Source organism: Coccinella septempunctata, chromosome 5 (genome assembly GCF_907165205.1).
Source record: "Coccinella septempunctata chromosome 5, icCocSept1.1, whole genome shotgun sequence".
Classification (NCBI taxonomy): Eukaryota; Metazoa; Arthropoda; class Insecta; order Coleoptera; family Coccinellidae; genus Coccinella; species Coccinella septempunctata.
Genome location: NC_058193.1, coordinates 19,762,144 through 19,790,029, shown reverse-complemented (window position 1 = coordinate 19,790,029; position 27,886 = coordinate 19,762,144). Strand labels below are relative to the sequence as shown.

Below are 27,886 nucleotides of genomic sequence, written 5' to 3'. Positions count from 1 at the left end.
ACTCTCTTGTCAGAGTCACTGTATACGGGTTACTGTGTTTATGTTATATTATAAACAAGAATCATTGACTCAATGAAGAAGGATAATCTATAAAAGTTAACCTACACATAGGTACCTACTTCACGGTGTAAAACCTTTTCACTCCAGCTATTTTTTTAAATTTATTTATTTATTCACAAGTGGATGCAAACAGGTACAAAAACCCACTAATGTACCCTCAGATAAAACGAACAAAATTACAGAAATTATAAGTAAGTACATAGATCAATTCGATACAAGATTACTAACTTAACTAATGATCATGAGTACAACTGACAAAAATCAACAAAAAAAAAAATAAAATCAACAAAAAAAAAGCGAGAAACCCAGAATATACCAAAAATGGCAATTACGTACAATTCATTTTTAAAATCTTTCGGACCTGCTCAAGAGACATAAAAAAATAATCAACTTGATCACTAAACATGTTGCTGGTCCGAGATATCCGACATAGAGGCGAGTGCTGAGCCGTGTATGTGTACCTAAAGGGTACCATAAAAAGCTCACAGGACCTGAGAGACCTCTGGGGAACATTGAAGCACAAGCCACCAAGAATCTCTGGGCTCTGAAGTTTATTGTTCAAGATCTTAAATGCAAACAGTGCCTCGGTAAACAGCATATATGTCGAGATGTATTCTCGACAATGATAGCATTCCGAAATGCTCGCGCGCCAAAACATAGTCTCCATCAGGTATGACAAATTTCGTTTTGAAAGCAAGAAATCTTATAAATCTGTTTTGAATACTCTCAAGGCGATTAATAATATTTTTTTGCCTAGGATTCCACACGACACTTGCAAAGTTTAGTCTGCTCAGCACAAATGCACTGGAAAGGACCTTAATTGGTGTGACAGTTACGAATGCACTATATTTCCTAGTTATATACCCTAACAGCTATAAGGGACAAATAAAATAACGGAGATACAACTAATGATTTATTTATTTCGATGTTTTATAAAACATAAGAAAACAATTTCATGAAAATATTACAATGCGATTTCCCATTTTTAATGACAGGAAAAAAGTAATACTTGTATATAAAAGGTTGATTCTATATTTATTAAAATTAGAAAATTTAGTGATTGAACATACAAAATATATAATTTCCAATTAGGAGTGATCTAATTAGGCATTCTCTATATTAGGTTCCATTGGAAAAAAATTTAGGAAGCCGACAGGTAATGAAGATGAAACTTCGGATATTTTGAATATTTCATGTAAATTTCAATATACAGAAGGAAATGATCGAAATCAGTATCCAGCAGAAGAAAAACTGAAAGCTTGAGGGTACATTGGTCTGTGTAGCAAAAATTCAATTCAATTACCTATACTTGACTAATAATAACTGAAAACTAATCTCAATTGTAAATATAACATCATATATTAAGATTTTCTCTATTTCTGCGGTCTAATCAATCAATCCGGCAACCATCCGGTATGGCAAACTTTGCTAGAATCAAAGAGTATCAACTTGATACTCTTTGCTAGAATACGCCGAGCCCGATTCTCAAATGTCTTGGCTATGTCATTGTCGCATAACATGAGATGAATTGTCGAACGAAAGCTACTGATTACTATCAGTAGTAATTATTGGTCAATTTCGCAGTGTCGAATGCCACTCTAATCCAATAGACATTCGGGAATTCTTGTCTCCATCCTCAAATTCCCCTACACCATTGCCGCTCAACATACATTTCAAAAACGATAATTGTGAAATAAACATATTTACTGCTGCCTTTTTGTTCCATTTCGGCGCGCAGCAGTCCAAAAGGCCCATATTTTATACGGAGGGTTTTCCAATCTTGAGTAGGTATCAGGGTGCCTTCTGCACTTGTATTTGAGAAAACTATATGAACATAACATATTCCTTTATCAAGAAGTGTACTATTTAATATTTCAGATCCATAGATATAAAGTAGGGGAGAGGACAGCCTGAACCGGACGCTACAGTTTTCTACTACACCCCATAGTAATTTACAATCGTTTACGGAAATCCCATTTTCACAACAAGGCGCGAGCCACAGGGTCAGCCATTTTCCAAGAGTTGTCGATCGATTTTGCGAAAATGGAATTTACGTAAATGATTGTAAATTACTATCAGGTGTAGTAGAAAACTGTAGCGTCAGGTTCATGGGCTGTCCAATTCAAAGGAACTCTCCCCTACCAAAAATGAAATTCATTTCGAACATTCCGAAGTACCTATGCATTGTTTTTTAAACTTTATTATGTTTCATCTTTCTTATCTATCAAAGTTTCAAGGCTCAGTATCAAAAAGTAAAGCCAATGATGAAAACTTAACATTTTTTTAAAAGAGCTCTGCGTATGATTCACAAATACATCCCATTGACCAAGTAGTCAGCGTCATGAGCATAACTTTTTCCACTTTTTCTCGTTCGCCTTTTCACTATCCTCAGTCGGCAAGCAATCATCACAGCCATTATGCAAGTTATCATTAGGCCTGAAAACATAAGAAGCAATGTTTATAGAAATTTGATGCGAATGAAGGCATCCCGCTTAGGTTCACATAAGTAATACATGTCCACGTAAAATAGTGTGTAAACTTCAGTCAAGAAAGTAATCACGAATAAAAAAATGAGAGAGACCTTGCTCTGTAAACGTTTGGTGTGGAATTATTGGTGACAAACTAATTGGGCATTATTTTTTTGATGGCAAGCTTAATTTTCAAAGGTATCAAGACTTTTTAAATCACCAGTTATCAATCCTGCTTGAAGATCTAACGCTTGAAGAAAGACGCATAGGGTTTCAGCATGATGGCGCATTATTCGATAATAGCAAAATTAGCCAAATTCAATATCTTCCGATTTTTTTTATGGGTACATTTAAAGAGACAGTTTACCAGAAACCTCTTACTACTCCAGAAGTTATTATGGAACGCAAACGAAATGCTTGCATGAATAGCGATGCAGAAACTTTGGATACAATCAAAAGAATTGATGGATGAGTCGAAGTCCAAGATCGCATCATTTTGAACATGTTCTGAAATCATTTGAAATTAATGAAAATATGATCATTAATAAAATTATTTTAAACTTTTTCTAACCGTTTGGTATGTCTTAAAATATTCAAATGAACTTCAGTATGGAATGTGTCAAACTTTCATGGCCAACCCCAACCGAGTGCTTTCATAAAAGTGAATGGAGTATAGGCAACACCAATAAAGTTCGTTGTGGAAGTTGACATTATTTGAGTCGGTTGTCTCTGACAATCGAGCATAAATGGGAGATTGTGTAAATAGGTGTCTTCTCAATGGACGATTTCGGGGTTATTAAACTGGTTTGCTATTTCGAGATCGATTGAGAAATATATCAGAGAAGCAGATTATAAGAATGTCTCGTTTTCGTTTTGATATCTTTCCGCTCATAGTACACCAAACCCAGCTTGTCCCACCAAATAAAGAGCATGATCTTCTCTCTTTGCTACTTCTTCTTGCGTTTGTGATGGATCTTCAGCTAGCCTTGCCTTAGAATTAGAATTCTTCATCCTTGAACTCGTTATTTGTCTTCTGAATCAAATTTACTCATTACACGTTCGTCTAGCTTGAGCATGTTCACCATGAACCTCCACTAAAATACGATGACTTTCTGCAGCCTTTTTCTTCATATTAAAGGGGAACTCCTCGCAAAAACACATCATTCCGTAGAAAAATTGACATTTTCAGAGCACTGCGACTATAGTCCATTCAAGAATTATTGATATCTCGGGTGGCTATGGAGATTCGAATTCAAATTGGTAAAGGCCTTAAGTTAACATTTTGTGTTGCGGAATTCTGGTTCGTATTGAGAATAATCAGTGATCTAAGTAGTTATATGTAAAAAGGTAGAACTATTATAAGCCAATCTATGCACTGACCGAAAATAATTTGAATTTTGTAGTATCGCTGTTTATGTTTTTAATTTAATCTAACAAATTGGGAACACTTTTAATGCTCATTTATTTACCCTGAATTTGAATATTGCTTCTTTTCAAATAATTTTCTTGGTTATTTATATATCCCTATTGAAATGTCAATAATTCTTGAATGGACAATATATGTTTATTCAAATCTCAGCGAAATGACAGATACTGAGAAAGAAAGCCTAATGACGACACTTCAAAATGACGGTGTTGCCAGATGAAACAGAGGTATAATAAACAAGTAACGATAACGACTTCTATTATCAAAACCGCGCGAACTTATTTATACTCCCTAATATTTGATTCTTACCAAATGTGAGAGAAAGAACAGCACCTCCAGGAGTCTGAGCAACTCCGTCATTCCCGTCCATTTTATAAGCTACCACATCAGGATACACATCCTTTTTATTTTCTGCAGGCGTTTCCACAATTTTTATCTTTATATCCTTATGTTCCTCTGTGTGGGCTTCTTTGGAATGTTTGAGTTCATGAGCCATTTTTATTTGTATATGCTCCGGATTTTCTGTAAATTAATTGTGAGTGGAATTGTGAAAGGAGAAATGAGAGCAGCTGACATAATAATTTTCACTATACTAAAATAACGGTAATCGTTCGTGTAAATTCATCTGAAACAAGCATAACTTGAAGCTCTAAGACTTAATGCTTTTTGAAATTCGTTTCAGACGGAGGAGAATTAGGAAGCTCTTTGAACTTGATCGACTTAAATACACGAAAAAAGGAAATTAAGAGCGGGAACAGAATGCAAGAGCCCATTCGTCGAATTGTGGAATACATTATGTATACGAAGTAATTGCCCAATCAAAATCCATAACCGACGAGCAACACAAGGAGTGAAATGAAACTGTTTCAGCATGCAACATGCAAAGCGGAGTGAAAATGGAAGACGCCCTGGTCGGCGTCCATCTGAAACATGTTAGCAACAGGTAGAAAATAAGGAAGAACTGTTGGAATATGCAAACATAGTTCGAATCTATCGTTTTAGAGCCTCAGATTTGAAACTGTAAAACGGCCAACATGGTTTTCAACCAGGTTGGCAACTTGGTTGAAAGCGAAGCCCAGGTGACCAGTAACATATCTGCTATGTTTTTTTTTTTGGAGATCTAATAGGAAACTTTGTTATGTGTTATTTTTCTGTAACCATTACGTGTCTGATACGATATTCGGGATGTTGTTGTGCTGTATCCGAATTATATCCGCAATTTGTAAGTGCCATGTTATCCACGTAACATATTTGTTACTTTGTTATTTATTTGCCATGCCATGTATCAGTTTAAGATCATGGACAGAGTATGACACCATTAACATTTTGACTACCGCCGAGGGCGCTGCAAGACATAAACAATTAAATAGGAGAGAAATGACTCAAGAACCTATTCTTCCGAAACAGACGTCAGGAGAGCGATGAGTTGAAGATTGTGCATAACTTGATATACAGAGTTAGGAAAAATTACCAGAACGTTTAGATTATTACAAAGTACACAGGAATACAGGGGTTTTTATATAAAAGTTGTAGGGCTATTGAAACTCTACATATCTGTGATAAATTGGAAATATACAGGATCACCCAAATATTCATAAATAGTCTCATCGAAACGATGTCTCATACAGTAGAAGGCTTGAGACCGAGACTTTCAATGTTCCCTTCATTTAATATTTTTTTCTCTGATATTCAAACTTAGTATGTCTCATATTTTCAACTGAAAATTTATTTCTATCAAACTCTCCATTCTTTCATTTTTTCTGAAACAAGCTGAGCATACAGATCGAAACATACCAGCTTTGAATGAATATATCGGAAATAATTGATGGAAAGTCAGTGATCTTTATCAATTGATAAGCAGTGTATTTTCAATTCGGGAAAAAGGTGTTGGTCCACGTTTAGGCAGAAAAAGAATGTTTATCTATGGACAGAAAGTAAGGTCTGTCATAGTCTCCTGAACGACGAGTATTTTTCTAGTTAATGCACCACTAAAAATGTAGTTTTATTAAATTTTGAAACGAAAATTGATCATCCTGACATAAGTCATCTTCAGGAAGAATCAAAATTTTAGTTAAACAAAACTGTTTCACATCACTCTGTATGATAAGCATGAAAAATTGCAGATACTGAAGTAGCAGGGCCTAGCACTCAAAGAGATCCCGAGGAGGAGCAAGAGGAACAAGCCAGAAAATGCGCCATGTCCAATTTGATTATGTTCGCACTCATAATCGTTTGTATAAGAGTATCTTCAGATTTTGGCGTTTTTGGAAGATATGCAAACAATCGAGCTAGGCTAGAATAAACTGTTGTTGAACTGAATGTTTAATGAACAGAGGTCTTTGAAAAACTTACCCTTCTCAGCTGGCCAGTTGGGTATCTTCTCTTGAGGAGTATATTTTTCTGGAAATAGGAATAATAATAAAAATAATAATATGGATAATGATGGCGAACTGATCATTTATTCCAGGAACTACATACACTGCGCAAAAAAATTAACGCACATTCTGAAAATCTCAATTTTAATGAAAGTTAACTCTACATTGACTTTATAACTTATTTTTTATGTTCTCTCGGGAAGGTTTTGAACGAAACAAGACACATTAAATGGAAGAAAAATTCAGGATTTCACCGAATCTTATGTGAAAGAAGAGAAATTAACAATTTTCAAAATACTGAAATGCTGATAAGTGATTTAATACTTGGTATTTCCACCCCTTGCGTTAATTACAGCTCGGTAACGACGGTTCATACTCAAAATGAGTGATCTTAAAATGTTCTGATCTAATCCTTCCCAGATTTCTCCGAGTTGGATTCCTAAGTCATTAAGAGTAGCTGGATTATTTTCTGAACTTCTCAGCCTTCTATTGAGGTTGTCCCAAACCTGCTCAATTGGATTGAGATCTGGACTTCTTGCTGGCCATTCCATTCGAGAGACTTCAACCTCTTCAAGGTACTCCTGAACGATGCGCGCACGATGGGGTCTGGCATTATCGTCCATAAAAATGAAATTTTCACCAATCTATGGGGCAAATGGCACTACATGCTCTTCAAGAATGTTCCTTATATGCTTATCAGCATTCATTGCTCCATTATCAATGACCACTAGGTCTGTGCGAGCAGTAAAAGATATTCCACCCCATACCATAATCGATCCTCCCCCGAAACCAGTAGTATTCAGGAAATTGCACTGAGCATATATTTCATGTGGACGTCTGTATACAAGGGAACGTCGATTACAATGGTAGAGGCAGAATCTAGATTCATCTGTGAAGAGAACTCTTTCCCAATCGGCCTCTTCCCAATGGATATGCTCTCTCGCAAAATCCAAACGCGCCCTTCGATGAGCTGGGGTAAGAGCTGGGCCTCTTGCCGCGACACGAGACCTTAAATCATATTCTCTGAGGCGATTTCTTATTGTCTGAGTGCTAATTTGCATCTCATGAGTTTGCTCAAGCTGAATTTGAAGGAGGCGAGCGGTTGCAAACAGTTGTCTCAACGAAGAAACTCTCAAGTAACGTTCTTGAATGGCAGTTGTTACCCGTGGCCTACCCTGTTCTGGCCTTCGGAAATTCATACCTGTCTCCCTGAATCGCTGCAACATTCTGGACACACTTGTATGGGAAACTCCAAACCTTTCTGCAATTCTTGTGTATGTCCACCCTTCTTCTCGCAAAACTACCGCTTGGGCACATTCCTCTTGGGTCAAATTGTGTTTCGCGTTGCATAGCGATCGAGTATAGAAAATCAAATGAAAGAAAAACTATTGATCACTAGAATTGATCGAGAACAACTGATTTTAGAATGAAGCCAATACATTTTTTATTCCTGCTGGGAAAAAACATCTGTATTGAAGAAAACCGTTGAAAGTGGATAACATATGCATGCATAATTCTGATAAAAATAATTATCATTGAGAACACCTTCAGTTGTAGAATAAATTTGAGATTTCCATAATGTGCGTTAATTGTTTTGCGCAGTGTATTTCGGTATTGTTAGTCGAAAAGAAGAAGTCTTCAGGTATTATGAAATATTTACAGCAGTATTTCAAAACAATACTTATACCTAAGGGATTTGTGAGTTTTGGAATTCTCGCCGTTCGACAGAGTATTTTCGTGGGTAAAAAGGGAATGCTCTATATTGAAGCATATAGTTTTATTTTAGAATAATATTATTGCTATCGATGCCTTTATACTTATAATCAGCGTACTTATTGATAATTATTTCCATTGTTTTTCAACTTTTGATATGTGATTCAAAAAGTTTAACTTTAAATTCAGATTAATAATCTGCGTAATAACTACCTTTTCTTCTTGAAACCCACTGAATTGCATTTGCATATCTCGACCGGTTTCAGAGCAATAAATAAATAGTAAATTTTTAAGTAAAACGTTAACACACCCCGTATCTCGGAAAACGAAGCATTTTTGGACAATAGTTATATGGCATAATGTGATCATTTTTTCATGCAGAATCACCTCCTCAAGTTTGTCGCACTTATTTACTTATACCCTGTATGAAAGCGGTAATCCATGAAAAACTCGACATTCTTTCAGATTTATTCATTTCAGAAGAAGGTAGAATACTTCATTATTTAGATTATTCTACGGTGCGCTACCTGGTGGTTAGTACTTTGTTGTTTCTTTACATCGAGAAATTTCTGTGAATTTTTGTGTTTTAATAGAAGTTTTTGTGAAAAGACGTGATTCCTAAAGACACTGGAGAAAGTTATATCAGTATTTTTAGAGATGCTTATTACACATTTATCTTTTCCATTGAGCGATTCCAGAAAAATGTTCCTCGATATCTTAATCACAATCTAAAGGAACAGTTAGAACACCAAAATTAAGAGAATTATCTCCATGGATGGTGGACGAACCCTTTTCCTTTAATTTTTTTCTACATTTCTCGAAACAAATACACTAATCAATAAAAAAAATTTCAAGTCAGATTAAAATTGTGTTCGATTCCAAAGACGTTATATCGAGAAAATTGAAGCGGATTAAATGTATTTTGCGTTATAATGAAAATCTCGTCTCCTTTGTCAGGTGATGAGCATCACCAGTACTTGAGAGGGAATTAGGTTATAATATAATTCATAAGATGATTTAACATGGTTGTAGTGCTTTGGATGAAGGGTAAGTTAGCCCCCCAGACTTCCATGATACTGGGCAGGCGGATAACATTACGGAATTTTTTGGTATATAGGTAAATCAAATATTATAAGTCTTGAATACTCTAATTTTCAAGAAAACTCACCTTGTGGATTTGAAACTGGCCTACTACCATAAGCAGGATCTGGATTATATCTAGTTGGATATCTCAAATCATCTGAAACATACGATCCTTCAATACTCACATATCATTTTCGTTTTTTCTAGATACCTTGATGAGCATTTACCCAATTAGGTGCATCTATGGGTTGCCTATAGGTTTCACCGAAATAATTCGGTACCTTAGGGTAGTTCAAATTATCTGAATATGAACTGAAAAAACAAACATTGTTTGAGATTATCTTGTAAAATATTGTGCTGGACTACATAAACGTTTCAGAAAGCAGATAGATGTGGTTTTTTTGGTGAGTAAGTTCAAAGTACTCTATAAGAACTATTCTATTCCATGCTCTAGATGCTATCTACAGGATTGTAGTTGTGCAAGTTGTATCTGATATTCAAGATATTTTTCTTTTTTCGTCGTGAATTTTCCTCGAAATTAATCCACATATACGAATTCCGAGTTATTAGTCAAAAATAACGATATTTAGTATTTGCAATCAAGATCTTTCAGCAGAATTATCAACGAAATTTCACCTGCAAATCATATCCTCTCAAAGAACAAAGAGAATACCAAATATGTAGGTTTCTGTTTTAGCTGGCATCATTCATTCATTCATTGCTATATCCCAGTAACGGGAAATAATCTACAAAAAGACATAAAAAAAGAACAGACTTATAATTTCTTGGGGCTAATTGCTACTGTGTGCCCTCCTGTGACTGAAGAGACCCAACCGTGACCTACAGATCCTTCCACACTCCGGGCATGGATAGTCACCAACCGCCGCTCCATCTGAGTCGGGCCCTCGTTACTTGAGTCTCAATTGTTGTACAACTCGCGCGTTGCAAGACTTCTGCATTCGAAACTTTGTGGAACCATCTGATGTGCATTATCTGTATTAGATGACGTTGTTGCATTTGTTCAAGCTGTTTAATATGTCGCCTGTAGGGCGTCCAGCTTCCGCTTCCGTAAAGAAGCGTTGGGAGGACGACTGCTTTGTAAACAGCTGTCTTGATCTTCAGATTGAGGTCGTGATTTTGAAACACTCTGACCTTCAGCTTCCAGAATGCCCGTGATGCCGAATTGATACGGTTGTGTATTTCCGTGTCTAGGTTAGCCCTAGTATTTATGAAGATTCCCAAGCATTTGAACTGCTCGACCTGTTCTAGGGTTTCATTCTCCAGGCTGATATGGCATTATTGAGTATTAACCCCTATAAATACTAAAAGCTGGCATCCATTAGCATTGAGTATTAACCCACATACTCGTTGAATAAATACTCAAAGCTATTGCTATTGAGTATGAGGGTTTGATACTCAATGCTATTACTGAATTTCTGGCCCACCAAGTGTCTCCCTTTTTAAGTTGCTCCACACAAAAAAGATGGTGATTGTGCAGTTGCAATCACAATCACAATTATCTGAGCTACTTCGGAGTTTTCGCAAGTTATCAGTGAATCGAACCTGATTTTTCCCCTGGAGGGAAAGGATGATAAAGTAGTTTCGTCTCCTACTCCTTCTCCAATGATTTATCTATGATTTTCAATAAGTCAAGAAATGCATTATTGACGGTTCGCCACAGTAAGTAGCACAGTTCAGACACTTTCGCCAGAACTCAAGAAATTTGAGCTTTATATCCATTTGTTGATTGTTATTCATCAACTACTAGTTGAATGGCTTCTATTTCGAAAAACTATTTGATACAGAGTTGATGCCAAAGGATGACCGTTTGTTATTATTATTGAATCTGGTTTGCTACAGCTTGGCTTAGCGCTCAGACTTTCAGAACTGTGAGCACATAGATCATTTCAATACTACACTACATATTCAATCCTGAGTAGATCGTTAATTATATTGACAAATACTATGCTTACTAACCATACATATAGTGAAGCCACAACTGGATCCTCACAAGGTCGAAGAAGGATATGTATGGTTAGTAAGCAAGCCAATTCTGGACTCTTGCAGCTGTTTCTTTTTCGATCTACTTTGACTGAATGTTTCAAATGCTGCTTTTTAAGAAATTCATTTAGGATGTCCCTAAAAATTCAAGTTTGCACCACTGAACTATATTTATCTACTAACTATTCACATGATTATAGTTTGTTGTTTTTTTTTTGTATTTTGTAAACTGAACTGCGTTTTAGTGCTTGAAATGAATCGCTTGCCAATTCATCAAATATATTGCTTGGGTATTTGTCTCGACATTGTCATTCATGCAGTGATCGATACATTTTGAGAATTCTCTACTATTTTTTAATATTCTCCAAATTATATCGATCGAATTGAATTCAGAAGAGAATTTTCGTTTCACTCGTGGATTTATAGCTCTAAGCCCGTTTGCAACAGCCGAGAATTCTCTAGAAAATTTACTCGAGATTTCATGCGCCGTGAATTATGTACCGTTACATACGCACTTTCGGTAGAATTCTCTGTTCAGTTGCGTACTAAATAGACTCCGCCCTTTTCTTGCGAGAATTTTGTAGAGAATTCTCCAGAGAATTCTCGGCTGTTGCAAACGGGCTTTAGATAGGAATTTGTCAATATGATCGCCTTCGAGTAACCATGAATGAGTTAGGTACTGACATTTTATTCATGTACAAAATTTTGAACAATAAAATTGAACTTCTGCAACAAATATATCTTCGTAGAGTTCTCAAAAATACCAGATGCATCCAAAATTCTCCACTTCAGAGAATGTAATTAAGTTTTGTAATGGTCCTTGTGATCCGATGGATTTATTCCCTGTTAAAAATGTGGGCCCATAAAATGGTGGACAGTGATATTTTTTTAATTTCTTTCCTTCAGAACTTTTTCTCGAAATAACCTCGTTATAATTTTCTTTATTCATTTGTATTATAAAGTTTGATTCCCTAAATGTTACCTTACGTTTGATAAAGATAGTTGATTTTTGTCAGTCGGTTATGAATACAACAAAACTTCTATATAGGAATCTATATTGAAATAAATGTCTTCCTTCGTCATCGTTCATGTGTCAGAACTAGTTGAATGAGGATTTAAGATTGAGAAAATGAGGGACACTACCCGCTAATCTTATACAACATAGAAGGGTCAGTTATACACCATTACACCATACACGACCAAAAATCTTGGATATATCGAAAGCAACCATAGTTGATTTTGCGTGTGAGTTTTCCGTGCTCCACACGAGGTTTGGGATGCTATAAGTTCCGTAGGTAATATTCGTAGATCTAAAGCACGTTTCTCTAATCAAGCGGTTGAAAGGTTTTGCTTTTCAGTTACCTTGATTTAAGTAACTGCTGATTTCTTGCAAATAATATGACCCCAGACTAAACAGCAATCACACTTGCAAGCTGTTAGGGATATGTGGAAAAACTATAATTAACTCGTTCTATCTTCTATTGTGATTAATATAAACAGTGCACAAGTGCTGCTAAAATTTCGACTAAGGGATTCTTCAAACCACCTCACCCTTTAGTTTCTATCTGATTCTGAGTTCCCAAAGTGCGATGTAAGTAGTGCATCGCACCCTTGTATCTATTATACCTGATTTCCGATTCTGGGACTTGTAGGCCGTTCTCCTTGTGATTGAATATATGGCTGGTTTTACCTGCAAATTGATGTTTTAAATTAGGAGTAATTGTAGCTACAAAAGCTTGTATATAAATGTTAAATCTTGCTTACTCTCGGATATTATAAATATGGTGGCACAATAGTATAAATTTCAAATTCTGTATTCTTGAACCATATAGCATGGGATCATTTAGGTACATTTCAGAGGAACTGCTTCCAATGCCATTTACCATAGGATCATGTTTCTATAGGATTCAATTTCCACTGATTGTGGAAACCAATGCTTATAATATCTAACGTGTATACAAGAAAATGATTAGTTTTGGATCCTCGATAAGAATCCATGATGGAAGAGTTAACGGTTAAAAGAAATCGTATATGTATATGCCATGGAAAATTATTTACCAGAATAAACAGGAGGCATTGGATATAACTGATTTGACTGATGGGAGTTCCATCCTAGCTGTGGGGCTTGTGGACTGTACTCTGGTAGTTCTGGATATGGAGGTAATCTCTGAGGAGGCCGTTGATCTTGAGGAAGTGTCCTTAAAAAGTCGGGGTTGTTTGCAGGAGCAAGTTGTTCATCTGGGATTATTTCCGCTCGGGGAGGTGCGACATGATATATGTCTACAGGAGGTGGCGCTTCTTGATTTTTTGTTGAGACAACCTTATGAAAAAATTCATAATTATTAAATATGAACATAACATCACATGTTTGAATCATTCATCACAAATTTTTAATCTAAGTATTCTTCCTTACTATTTTCAATATCATCAATATGGGCATATTCGTATTTATGTAAGAGAATAAGAAATCGCCTATTTTGAATAACCATAATGTAATTCACATCTATTGCCTCGATCATTACAAATATCGAAATTTATGTTTTCATTAGGTACTTATAATATATATTACTTATTAAAAATGAATAATGCAGATGGTGAAGACCATCATAGTGGAGAGCTTGTCTGCGAGATTAAAAAAATAATATGGAATGAATTAATTTATGGTACATCCGTTGAAGAACCCACTTGACAATTCCATTTAATATGGCAGGATAATTGCGTATGAAATATAAATTTGAATGAAGAAATGCACAATGACATTATTTTTTTCTGTAGATCAACATTCAGAATAAATTGAGTAATTCAATTAAAAGAAACGCTGAGTATTTCCTGACATTTTTGTATGAGAATGAAATCTTCGTATTCAGATATGACCTACCAACAAAAATATGAGTTTTGAAATTTTCCAACAATGGATATGAGGCTAGAAGTTAAGATCGACATCGATATGGCGTAATGCCGCCACAGTATTTGTAAAGAGTAAATATATTTATGTTAATATACAAAATGTATATACATTCGTCAAAATTTCCATTTTATTCAGACAAAAAGAACGCAACAAAATAACTGAATGAGTAAAATATCATATACCCAAAAACGCCGAAGAAACACAATTGAGAAATTGATATTTATATCAAACAGATTACAAAAAACAACCTCATCTTAACTTCAAAAGAAATGAGTGGAATCCTTGCTTTCTCAAATGTGAAAGCCTAACATGGTAAAATTTTGGTGATGATTAGGGGTCTACAAGACAAGAATTCTTGTCTTGATGACATACTTCTTGTCTTGTCTTGAGAAAAAGTCAAGAAATTCAAAAAAAATCTTGTCTTGACGTTTTCTTGACCTATTAAATCTTGTCTTGACTCAAAAAATTTCAAATACTTGAAATCAATATCGAAAAATATAGAAAGAAGCCTCAATAGGAGATCGAAAATACTAGGATCCCTTTGGTCTATCTACATGCCACGTCACATCAGCGAGCATTGACATAACTATCATATAATCAGGCGGTGCAATTCAAATAATAACAGCGTTTTGACATGAAGGTTGAAGTTATTTCAAATTATTTTCTATTATCTATTATCTATTACTATTACTTATGTGTTGGTCCTTTAGTTTGCATAGGAAGTGTAGCACTTTTCTCTTTTCTACACTCGGTGTAATTTACACTCTCGATTTTAGTATTCGTTGGCTGATTGGATTTACACCAGTGTACAGGAGGTGTAGTTTATCTAGACCCAGTCGAAATCTTAGAACATAGATACATGGAATGGAAAATAAACATTCCAAAGACTGGAGTGAGATAGTTGCTAAGTGTCGCCAATCACAATTGAGACAGTTGATTCGGACATCATTGGCGCATCAATTTTCAGTACGAATAGACAGGACGCATATGAATTTTTCAATAAAACGCCACTGCCTCCTTAGTGTCGCGCTAGACAGAGAAACATCGAATGTGTGGACTACAAACAATTCATTCGTAGCACTGAATGCCCACTCCATGTATCTTTGTTCTAAGGTCGAAATGAGGTGTAATATTTGTGGTGTGAAATGCAAAATTTGATGTTATAATGTGACGGACATCACAGTAATCCACTTCAAAATGGATACGATTAAATTTAAAATTTGCGATAAGATCATCACTCTACAAGAGGATGAAAAAGTTACAAATCTTCTGAGAAACGTAACCATATATAATATCAAAATTAATAATCTATGAGCGTGGCAACCCAACGTCAGTGTTTTTTTCATTCGTTTGCGCAATTACACTGAAAATCAGCTGATGCAAAGTGTAGGGTAGATTACACTACACTGAGAAACAGACGAAAGGACCTTATACGACACTGCTAACGGACCTAGTTCTGTCAATTAAACTTGACTTTGCCACCTTCTACGAATCTACGTCATCATACTTCCAATCGCCTTTGAGCTGAATTGCAACTTCTTTCTATACCCACTCTTGATTATCACGAAGTGTCTTATTTCACCATAAGTGACATTGAGTTGAAATCAAGACAAGCTCTTGAAGTTTCCAAAAAATTGGCGACTCCTATAGTGATAATGATGGCACTCTGCAGTACAATGTGGAAATAACTAATTATTGAAGTTGATATCGTTAAAGTTAAAGAATATTTATAAGTGACCGACAATGTACCTATACAATTCAGGCATTCTATACAATGCCCAGACAATGTATAGAATGCCTGGGTCTTCTAGGCAATGTATGAAATAATTCGAATGCGTTCGTCCATTTCATACTTTACCTTGGCATTGTACTTATATGTTACGGCTAAAGATAGGCGAGAGCTTAAGCTTAGGTTTAAGCTAGAGCTAGACATAGTTTTATATTCGAGGACCGGCTAAACTTTGATGAAATATTCAGCTGCGTCAGGGAATTTCATCTTTAGCCGGCTAATGTGCACATTACCCAAAACGAAACGGCTAAAGATGTATTCGTTTGACGCGCGGAGGGGTGATGTCTTCTGAATGGTCGGATGGGAGAAGACGAAAGCAAGCAGCCACGTTTTGTTTCAATTTTTAGAATTGAAATATACAAAATACCATTGAATGCTATTGTATTGAGGTTTTGTTACATAACGCCCATGGTTTTTCAATTTAACATTTAATTTTCATCTGTTTAGGAGATTAATGCTCTTCAAATCGAACCTAAATTCACATACACAGTTCACATACAGAAGTTAGATATACAGTTTTCCACAGGACAATGGGAACGTAGATACTCAATAATCTTGTGAAAAACCAGAATATGACCTCACAAGGAAACGAAATATAATATATTAGACATAGAGTATTTTTTTGTGTGAACAAAAGTATATTTTAAACAAAAAGGGTCGCCTAACCGGGCGCATCGCAAGAATGAAATATTAAAGGAATTGTCGAACTATCATAGGAAGTCCCAGAGAAGTCGAAAAATTCAAGTGCAACTGTAGACCGGTTTCGGGATCTGTACTGACGAGGGAAAATGATCCCGAAACCGGTCTACAGTTGCACTTGAATTTTTCGACTTCTCTGGGACTTCCTATGATAGTTCATGACTAACTCACATTATTGGAACGACAATTCCTTCGGAATTGTTTCCATTAATATTTCAAAAGTATATTTTCCCTATCAATAAATAATTGGATTTATGGAAAAATTTTCTACGAATACGAAAGTTTCTAATGGTGCAATTTCTCACCAAGCAATACTTTTGCAAAAAAAAAACAAAAAAAAACCACGAATATGAAAATAGTTAAAAACAGTTTTTCTAGCTGATTTTGTTAAAAATTTCTCATTGAACAGACGGATTCCAAAATACGGCCTAATAACAAGATGAAAGATAACCATTAACTCTAGTTTCAGATTACATTGAGATACAGTAGAAACAAATATATGTTCATTCTCAATTTCTCAACTACTTGACAGAATGCTTTTCTGCCATTGAAAATATAGGAAATTCATACAAAATATGAATTGCATTAATTGTTTGATTGTATTACTATTTCTTCACAATTTTTAATTGCCGAAAATCTGCGCCCCTCAAGCCTTGCCAATACTTTTCTTCTCTTTTATTAGCTTCTACATTTTTAACCGATTGGCTGTGGTTACACTCAAGTTTAGCTGGCTAAAGTTAGAAGAAACTATCATTGGCAAATACCCGAAGCTAAACCTAAGTTTAGCCGGCTAATTTTATGTTCACACCTATCTTTAGCCGCAGCATATACAAATCGTAGGCATGATATAGGAATACCTGCTGGTCTGCCTGGAATGTGTGAAATGAAATGATTCAGATGTGAATTCATTACTTTATCTGAATGCTTCAAAAATTATCGTTCCGCAAAGCTGCGGTATTTATACAACAAAAAACTCATAACTACCTACTTATTGATATTCGCGGGACATTCTTCATAATCCATTGAATAATTTGACAGGAGACATACGGTCTAGTGTAACCCGAGGTCGAATATTCCTTCGAACCTTCTATAAATGGGTATGCAGTGAATGAATACAAAATATGAGGAGCAATTGTGAGGACATCAATCAGTGCTCCTTTGTCTCATAACGAAAAAATGCTGTTTATATTTAGGAAAAATTACATCACCCAATTATTATTTCGCTCATATTCTCATCTATAAAGAATCTCTAGTATTGTCATAATAGCTTAATTTACAGGAAACGTCTGTTATGTGGGGGTATGCGAAGAGCTTCTTAAGAATAATTTGAATTCTTCGTAATGGAGGGAGAGCTGCTTATTTAACAAATTATTTAACGCCTTTATGTCTCGTGCCATTTCCTGATGGCTTATAACTGCAGCATTCACTAATTTCTGATTGTTCGTGTGAGATGTCTTTCATATGTATTGTTCTGAGCCTTCTGGTGTATCCTTGCTATGGTATTAATAATATAAGTAAGTCGACTTTATACATTTTTTCATAATAGGGTTTTGGTGTTGAATCGAGGATTATCTCATTCCTGCGGGAAGTGTGTTTAAAGTTTAAAGCAATGAACTATTTTTACGAATTAACTTTTCCACTTCACTCGACAAATATTTTTTATGGCCAGACAGACATGGTTAGTTATTTCGCCAATCGCAAACAACGAAAGTTATTATATGTATAGAGTTTGAGTGTAGCAATTTACTGAATAATTTCCCGATTTTGATAATTTAATTGGTGATCGAAACTTTAATCGACTCGACACTCAATTTTGGCACTAATAAGAGAATGAAGAATCACAAATTTTCTAACGCCAACTGATAAACAGTTTCTGATACAATAACACTGAAATATTATCACAAAAGAAAGAATCAAACCCGTCTTATTTTGAATCAGAATCAATTTGAATAATTGAGCAATCACATTTTTACCATTGAAAAAATTGATAGTAAATGGAAAAGTTAATTTAATGTTACGATTTTCATCATGTCGTTATTCTGATCAAAAAGAAATTAAACAATGCCCAGACCATTTTCACATGAATCCACCGAAGGTTTATTGTTTGTTATGAAAGGGTATGTAAAACCGTAAAACGAAACTACATTCAAGTATAAATCTTAAAATTTTCTGAATTTCGTGATCGATTCCAAAGTTTTATTATCAAAAATGAGGCACCAAATAGTGTTAAAGTTTGACGTCGGTTCAGGCATGTACCCAGGGGGGGCTATTGGGGCTCTAGCCTTTTTGCAAAAGGTCTCTCATGATCATTCAGCACATAGAACTTTCAAGTATTGTTCAAGTAAAATAAGAAAAAGGCCAATAACATTATTATATGAAGCTACAAGTACAGCCATCTATTGAATGTCAAGGTAATTCGCAAGAATGTTGTTCGTCCTGTCATCTGGTCCTTCTTTCGGGGTGGGTGGTGGAAAATTCTCTAGAGCCATCGGGGTGAATCAATTGGCATCCAAATATTCCTCACTTATCAAAAACGTTTTTTCGCTGCAGTGCATTATTCCAGCAACGTTAAATAATCTTTCCGACAGTGAAATACAGCAAGAAATATCTGGTATTGATGAACCAGACATTGACAAGGGTCTTCTTTCCAGTGAATTAAAAAGATGGAAAAAAAGTGGATCACTTCAACACCGAATGATCCCGAATCATGTCCTTCATCAGCACTTTCAGCTCTTGAGAAATGTTGCAAAGATTTTTACCTCATTTTGTACTTATTTTTTCAAATATTTTGTGTACTTCCCGTAACAACAGCTGAAGATACAGAGCGCAGTTTTTCTTCCTTAAGGAGACTTAAGACCTTCAGAAGCACTATGGCAGAAAACTGCTCGAATGGTTTAGCTCTAATGCACATAAATTACTAGAGAGTGATTGATACAAAAATGGTTGTGACCAGATTTGCTAATGCTGGCCCAAGGCGCTTGGAGCTTTTATTTAATAAATAAAAACTAGTAAACTTTTTAATATTCGTTTTTTCTTTTTTATAGATTTATATTTACAAGAAACCAAGGTTTATTTTATTTAATAACTAAAAACTAGTCAATTCTGACATAATTTAAAATTTTTCCATTTGTTCTTAATAATTTTTTATAGTTATAAGAAATAAATGTTTTTGTTACATTTTCCTCTTTTGGTGGATGTTAGCTGAGCCCTCCCCAACACACCTTTCTGGGTACGCGCCTGCGTCGGTTATTATGAGGACTGAGGAGTATCTGAGCATATTCATGCTCAAACGATTTGGCAATATTGATGAAACCATTATTGAACTGATAAGAATTCAATCAACCAGAGTATTTCTGCTTCAACCAGTCTTATAAATCACTAAAGCGAGGTTGCGTGAAACCAAGCAAATCGATTATAGTTTTATAACTTATAATTCGTTGAAAAAATCATGTCAAGAAATTTTCACAATTCTATGAGACAAAAATTTGACATAGTCGAAAATGTTAAGTTCTTTCCAAAATACTTAGGAACACTTCAATCTTTTAAAATGTTTTCATTTCATATACAGAGGGTGTACCAAGTTCGAGAGCCCATTAGACGTTTCTGGAGAACTGGACCTATTTGAAATCTGAAAATTCGGATTATGACATTTTTCGACATCATCTACTCAGCTAAAATATTCTTGAAGTCTAAGGAATGAAAATGATTTGAAAAAATGTTTTCTATTTTGTCTTTTCTGATATGATAGAGTATTCAATTCTGAATATATTTCTATTCAAATTGTTGCATTCGTCCAAATGGTTTTCAAAATATCGAGAAAAAACTGAAAATAAGGGAGATATGCGTTATTCCTATGGGATCAAGATTTGGTCATAACTTTTCGTTTTCAAATTAGAACCCTAATTTTTTAGGATTGCGTTGAGTTCTGCGGAGGAAAAAAGTGATAAGGTTCTAATATGTCAATGGTCTTAAAATGAATAATTCGTGAGTTATCTAGGATTTTCGGAATTTATTTCTTAAGTAGAGTACAATTCATATAATTGTTTCACACGAATAATCTATGGTCATAGAAGATACATTTTCTCAATAATTCACAAGTGACATAGAAACGCAAAATACAGAATTTGAGTGAGTAAAACAAAAATTACAGATAAGATTATCAGATCTGCCAGTTGTGAATTACTGGGATAATTTATCTTCTATGACCATAGATCATTGATATGAAACAGATTTTATCAATTTGACTCTACACACGACATAAATTCAGAAAATCCTTAATAACTAAGGAATTATTCATTTTAGGAGCATTAACATGTTAAACACTATCATTAATTTTTTAGCAGAACCCAACGCAATCATAAAAAATTAGGGTTCTAATTTGAAAAACGTAAGTTATGGGCAAATCTTCATCCCCATTTTTGACACAACATTTGGAACACCCTGTGGCATGTTTTTCGAAATTCAGAAAATGTACAATATTCCCACATTCTTCGACTTCAAAAATGTGAAAACGGTTTGTGATTAAGATATTTAGAATAGGAATATCAAACATAAAACTGAATACGCATATCCCTTTTTTTTCCGTTTTTCCTCAATATTTTGAAAACCATTCGGACAAATGCAACGATTTGAAAAGAAATATATTCAGAAATGAATATTCATATGAGGAAAGAAAACGTAAAAAAATTTTTCTGGAAAAATTTACTTTCATTCCCTGTATTACTGAAAGTATAAAAAATATTTGAGCTCAGTAGATAATGTCAAACAATATCATAATCCAAATTTTCAGATTTCAAATAGGTCCAGTTCTCCAGAAACGTCTAATAGGCCCTCGAACTTGGTACACCCTGTATATTTGACGTTATTCTTGAATCATTTTCATCGAAGTACAGAAAAATTCAACTAGATGAAAATTTTCATGTGACTTCTTTTGAATAAATTGTAAAATTTTTGAAATATACACCTTTCAACTTGTAATTAACTGAATAATCTTTTTGATGATAGTTTGGTTTTTCTACTATTTTGAGTCGCTCTCTTACCCCTCTATATAGAAGGCTAATTTTTAGTATAGGTTATCCACAAGGTATCCCCCCTTATATTATATTAATCTCTGATACACTCGAGTGAGTCACAAATTTTCCTCTTGGGCTCCCCAACTAGAAGATGTCAGTATTTATCCTGGAATCATGTGGCCGATTCAGTCATCTCCAGATCGAGTGATTTTTCCATAATGCAGATCACTAGTAGTTCGTATTGATTCGGATGATTTTTCCAGTATGACAGTTTTGCATAGATTATTTTTTGTAAAACGCTTCTTCCTACCTTATTTTGAAAAGATACATTCTGAAAAACATCCATAGGTAACATAAAAAGCAGGTTGAACCTTGCACCTCATCGAAATTCATATTTAAATCAAATGAAAAAACATGGTGGAGATATGCGAAAATGCTAAAAAGATGGGTTATAGGGCAAAAGCCCCATATATGGAAGGAATAATAGGAGGTAAACTGGTGAAGAGTGCAGATGATGTAAATTAGTGGATGCTTATTTATTTATTAACTGACATTCACGAAGTATAGATAATTTTTTTCAGTAGGTTGTGATGAACTTTTAGTTAATACGTTTCAAAGACATTATTGGAAATTCAACACCGATATGTGATCCATATGTAGTGTTTATTGAACTTTCTTGAACTGTCAACATCAAGATAGGAATGACATAGTTACTGCCTGTGAAACCTGTGGCATACCAACAAAGAAAGATGGATATTTTTTTTCGCTAATACAAAATTCAAAATTGTGCAATGAATTTTCAGGAGAACTTGTACCGAAAGAAGCCCCGCAGAACTTGAGTATCATCGAAATACACGGAAAATACCTACAGGTCGAATGGGATCCAGTACCGCCAGAATCAGTGAGGGGAACTTTCAGGGGTTACTTGGTGCGAATTTGGAACCATGCTTCCAGTCAAGTTTACGCTGTACCACCTCAGGTCAATAGAGCTAGTATAGAGTTCTTCCCTTACTCAAGAAATTTCGTAACTGTTTCTGTCAGAAATAATAAGTTCATAGGACCACCAAGCGATGCCATCAACTTTGACGCCCCACAAGGAGGTGAGTGAAATTTTGTTGTTGATCTGTTGATTTCGAATCTTGAAATTTCCGAACACCATCTTATTAATTTGAATTATTCATGGTTTTCTGTTGATTGAATTCGCTGAATGAATAACAAAGTTGTCAATTTTTGTAGAACGGCAACGTGGCAAAGCTCTCAAAACGTTACTCCGATTTCGTTTAACACCCCACCCCATCCTCTGGTTTGAATATTCAGCGCTTCACTGAACTGACGAGGGACAATGTTCCCGAAATCGGTCTACAGTTGAGTTAAGATGTTTTGACTTCTTACGCTCGTTCATGATGATCAAATTTTTCAAATTTGAGCACCTGTACAACGACAGCCGGTACCTATTTTGAAATATATCCGATTAGCTCCCTTCGATGCAAAATTTAACAATCTAAAAATTTTACCTGGAGCATTTTTTCGAAATTTTCTATCCCACAGGAGATATAATCGGAATACCGTGAAAATTCCACTTTTAAAGGCACATTTTAAAGCTTCCTCTGTACATGCAGAACTCCGATGACGGCGAAAAAACCTTGGATACTCATTTAAGGACATATTAAGGGTTTTTCAACAAGAACTTTGTTTTTCGCTATGGTCCCACCGGAACATATGGTTTTTGACATATCTATAGTCGAAGCTTGGGCAATTGTTACAATGAATTCCATTTCACTCGAAAAACGTTTCAAAATAATATGAATTAATATATATTATATAATAACAACTAAATTTTGGCCTATTGTTGAAAATATGGATATCATACATATGTGGTTTAAACAAGACGGTGGCACGAGTCACACATCTACCGAAACAATGGATTCATTGCAAACCAGATTTCCTGATCGCATAATTTCACGAAATTCAGCCATTCCATGGTCAGCTCGATCATGCGATTTAACACCGCTGGATTATTTTTTATGGGGTTATGTTGAAGACAAAGTCTATACGGAGCCAATCGAATCGATTGCAGCCTTAAAACTCAAAATTCGTGAACTGATTAATGAAATAGACCCAGCATTTTGTCGAAAAGTGATTAAAAATTTTGATCAAAGAATTGACATCTATAACCGTGGTCGTGGTGGACATTTATAAGATATAATTTTTCCATTCATAATTGCCAAACCTTCCTTTTCTGAATACACTAAAAATTTTAATCATTTTCATCTAAATTAATTGTTTTATTTTGATTAACAAAACAGAGTTCTTGTTGAATAACCCTTTATAAGTATATTTGACGCCATTCCAACACTAAATGTTTCGGTTGGAATATTCAATAATTGGTCGATTTTGGGGTTTAAAGCTACTGTCCTATAACTCAATTTTAGTATTCAAGGAAGAAATCTGGATTCTGTGAGGAACACAATATTCTAACTTTGATTTTTTTCAAGAGGTTTCGAAATGAGTGTTCAGTAAAGTGTTTTTTCAGCTCCCAATTATCCCACACTTTTTGAGGCCCACCAAATAGGGAACAGTTCCCTCTTGCTGCAGTGGAATATGCCAACTCAACCAAACGGAATATTACTCGGATACAAAATCTACTGTACCGAAGTCAACTCAACTTACGTGAATGACGCAACAGCCTTTTCATTTATTGTTTTGGATCCACTTAAATTCCAGACGAAGATCTCCGATTTGACCCCAGGAGCTACATATAAAATTGGAGTTGCAGCCATAAACTGTGTAGGAGAAAGCTTGACGTAAGTTGTACAGGTATTTTGGGAATAGTTCCATTGTGAAATATCATTCTGTTTCATTAAATTGCTAGCATAGGATTCGGAAGAAGAAAAATTAATAAATGACAACATTTCTCCAGGAAATTCTGTAATTCGTCTATAACTCATCTCTTTCGACTATACCATCGAGCATTTTAATGCCTCCATACCACATACAACTCTGCTCCATACTCATTGCTTCGTATCGATTGAAAAAAATATCGCAGCTGAAACAACGAGGAATTGAGAATCGCTTCTATATCGAGTTTTGGTCACAGTTTCATCCATTTTCAATGTATTTGTTAGAAGTATGTCCTTCTGCCAGTAAAAAGTAATTATTTATTTCAGCTTGGGGGAACATTTTGGTTATTTGATTTTATTTTCATTTAGTTATTGATGCCTTTTTGTTTAAATTTGAGGTTATTTTGAAAGTTAAACTTTTCGTTTGTATGATAACTTCGGACCATTCTCCATGTATCATCGAGGAAAAAGGAGCTTTAAACTGCCTATATATTTTTTTACATCCTGTATCCTGATGTGTAGTATTGTCCCATGTTTGGCAAATACTTACACAAAATAGAACTTACATAAACAAACTATACAGCATATATATAGGTATGTTACGGCCAAAGATAGGTGTCAGCATAAACTTAAGATTAGCCGGCTAATCTTAGGTTTATATTCGAGGACCGGCTAAGGTTGGATTTAATAATCATCTGCGTTAGAGAATTTCGTCTTTAGCCGGTTGATGTGCACATTACCCCAAATATTTTTTGAATGGTCGGCTACGTTTTTGTTTAAATTTTTAGAATTGAAATATGCAAAATTGCTTCGAATGCTATTGTATTGGGGTTTTGTTACATAACGCCCATTGGTTTTCAATTTAACATTAATGAGTTATTTTCATCTGTTTCGGAGATTAATGCTCTTCAAATCGATCCTAAGTTTTTTTCAAATCAATTCACTTACAGAAGTTAGATATTACAGTTTTTTTCCACAGCACAATAGGAACGTGGATAGTCCATTGTCCTGTGAAAAACTAGAATTCCTCACAAGGAAATGAAATATTAGACATGAGATATAGAGATTCCCTGTCATTCAATAGGTAATTGGATTCATGGAGAACTTTTCTACGAAATATAAACAATAGTTTCTAATGTTGCAATTTCTCTCCAACCAATACTTTTGCAGAAAAGAACAAAAAAAAGCTGTGCACATGAAAATAGTTGAGAAGACTTTTTCTGGCTGATTTTGTCAAAAATTTTTTCCCAAGTCATTGAACATACGGATTCTAAAATGCGGCCTGTCGCCACCCTTGTTGAATCATCCCTGAGGATTCAATCGCAGTCATCGTAAAGCTTATCAGCCAAATAGTTCGGTTAGCTACAAACAAGAATGCGTACTGCTACTTATATTTCTTCAGAATTTGACCTATATGGTATTTTGATGAAGAAGTTCGCGGCATCATTCTTGTCTCATCAGTGCCCTTGCAAATTATGGATAATAAGATGAAAGATAACCATTAACTCTACAGTTTTACCTCACACTCAAAACAGCACGTTCGTCTCGAATTTTGTCATCAGGCGTTTTGATTTTTAGATTCGCTAATAAGAATTGATGTTTTGTTATTAAAAATATGTGAAGTTCATACAAAAAATGCATTGCATTAATAGTTTGATTATGTTACTATTTCTTTACATTTTTTGAATTGCCGAAAATTTGCCCCAAGCCTTGCCGATACTTTTCTTCTTTTCTATAAGCTTCTATATTTTTAGCCGATGGGCTGTGATTACACTTAATTTTAGCCGGCTAAAGCTGGAATAAACTGACATTAGCAAATTGCTGAAGGTAAACCTAAGTTTAGCCAGCCAATCTTAAGTTTATGTTTACACTCATCCTTAGCCGTAACATAAATAAATACCTAGTAGTAAAAAATTTTAATGGTGATTCTCAGTCCAATAATAGTGTGGGTCTATTATAATTTTTTCTTGAGTAGCCACGTGCTTAGATACACGTGCCATCTAAAGTTAACACCTGAACGGCACTTTGATTTTCCTGTGAAGTGAAGAATTGAACACTCTGTGAAGTATTCTCTTATAATGTCAGACGGATCATGCCCTTTAAGTTCGAAGATAATTTCAGCCTATACGAGGCTTATAGCCTATAGTAGGTAGTGTTCCTTCAGTTGCCAAAAAATAAAATTTGTGAGCCCTGAACTGTACTCTTTTAGTATAAATGAGCAGTTTGATGGTATGAGATGCCGATAACAGCCAAATTTAAAGAGAGTTTGTTAGCCGAAAGCAGTCCCTAAATGAATAAATCACTCTGTTTCCCAGAAACGAATGAGCCTCAGCTCATTGTTTAGCTCATGGATTTACTTTTGAAACTGATAAACCAAGCTTTTCCTGTTTTTTCTTCACTTCCAATATAATTTGAATATGTTTTGTTTCAGCAACTATCTCGATATTCAGATATATCCTCATTATCCTTCTCAACCTTCGGTACCAGATTTCAAGTACAACATAAATTACGTAGAAATAGATACTGAAGAGATATGTATCGAACCAGTTGACCACTTTGAGAAAGAAGATAACGAGTTCTACCTAACCAACATGAATAACGAGCGGTCTGCCAAATCTTCAAAACGAGAGAATCCTTGCTACGTGACAACGAGAATAACATGGATACCCGATATTGGAAAGAACCCAGGATCCCATTTCTACGTGAAATATAAAATGAAAGGGGCTCCTGATTACTTCGTTACAGACCACGAATTTAGAAACGACTTCATGCTGCTAAAACATTTCGACGCTTGCCAAAGTTACGACATAATTGTCGTTTCTGTGGACGACGAGTTCGAAACAGAAAGTAAAAAAGTTGAAACTCCTGTCATGAGTTTTCCACCGAAGATAAATAGTATATAAACATTTTAAATGATCTCTTTTTCTTTTTTTCATTTCCCCTCACTGAAGTACGAATACCGGATAAGGAAATTCGTGTATTATAGGTACAGGGTAGGAGTCCGCCAGAAAAAGACCGTTTACCTTAAATGCGAAACTATAAAGCTGTTGAGCAAAAGTTCTTGAGGCAAAAATGATTCTCCCGATGTCATTTACCTACTATATATGTTTGTGCAGTTTATGTTGAAACACACTGTATCATCACAGGCATAAAGCTAGGTTGTTGGTTCGTTTGATGATTTTTATAAAAACTGTCATGCCTTTTTCATTTTGAATCTATTTTTCGGAATTTTTTCTGCTTCAATAAGTGGAATAAGAAGCTTTACAATATATTATATAATTTAGAAGAACGATAGATATTGTGGAAACTTTCATTTCAAATGAATAAAGGTACTGAATCTACTTTGAGAGAATATACAGCTCTTATTATTTATTGATTGAAACTTCATTCGGCTCCAAAAAAGACAATAGTGCTGGACACATTTTATAAAAATAATCGGACGAACAAAAGATACATTTTATAGAAATAATCGGACGAACAAAAAATCTAGTTTTATGCCTGTAACCTGTGAT

The 27,886-nt window shown here is 34.9% G+C and overlaps 2 protein-coding genes across 4 annotated transcripts in view; one reads left to right on the top strand and one right to left on the bottom strand.

The window, feature by feature from the left end:
- Positions 1 to 2,242: 2,242 nt before the first annotated feature.
- The window catches only part of LOC123313096, a 79,890-nt gene continuing 54,246 nt past the window's right edge, over positions 2,243 to 27,886 (bottom strand). The window contains exons 5-11 of one of the 3 annotated variants that reach the window (XM_044897811.1): positions 13,181 to 13,446; positions 12,753 to 12,812; positions 9,337 to 9,437; positions 9,211 to 9,282; positions 6,307 to 6,354; positions 4,264 to 4,476; positions 2,243 to 2,496 (exon numbers count right to left, since the gene is read on the bottom strand). In XM_044897811.1, coding sequence (XP_044753746.1) covers positions 2,366 to 2,496; positions 4,264 to 4,476; positions 6,307 to 6,354; positions 9,211 to 9,282; positions 9,337 to 9,437; positions 12,753 to 12,812; positions 13,181 to 13,446 — 891 coding nt within the window. In that variant the 3' untranslated portion in view covers positions 2,243 to 2,365. Of the gene's footprint in view, positions 2,497 to 4,263; positions 4,477 to 6,306; positions 6,355 to 9,210; positions 9,283 to 9,336; positions 9,438 to 12,677; positions 12,817 to 13,180; positions 13,447 to 27,886 lie in introns of all 3 variants that reach the window. The other 2 variants (XM_044897809.1, XM_044897810.1) reach the window with 2 other exon arrangements.
- Positions 17,885 to 27,291, top strand: LOC123313097 (neuroglian-like). Its single transcript, XM_044897812.1, has 4 exons — positions 17,885 to 18,036; positions 22,338 to 22,634; positions 24,068 to 24,338; positions 26,806 to 27,291. The coding sequence occupies exons 1-4, from the start codon at positions 17,973 to 17,975 to the stop codon at positions 27,275 to 27,277; spliced, it is 1,104 nt and encodes a 367-aa protein (XP_044753747.1). The 5' UTR covers positions 17,885 to 17,972; the 3' UTR covers positions 27,278 to 27,291.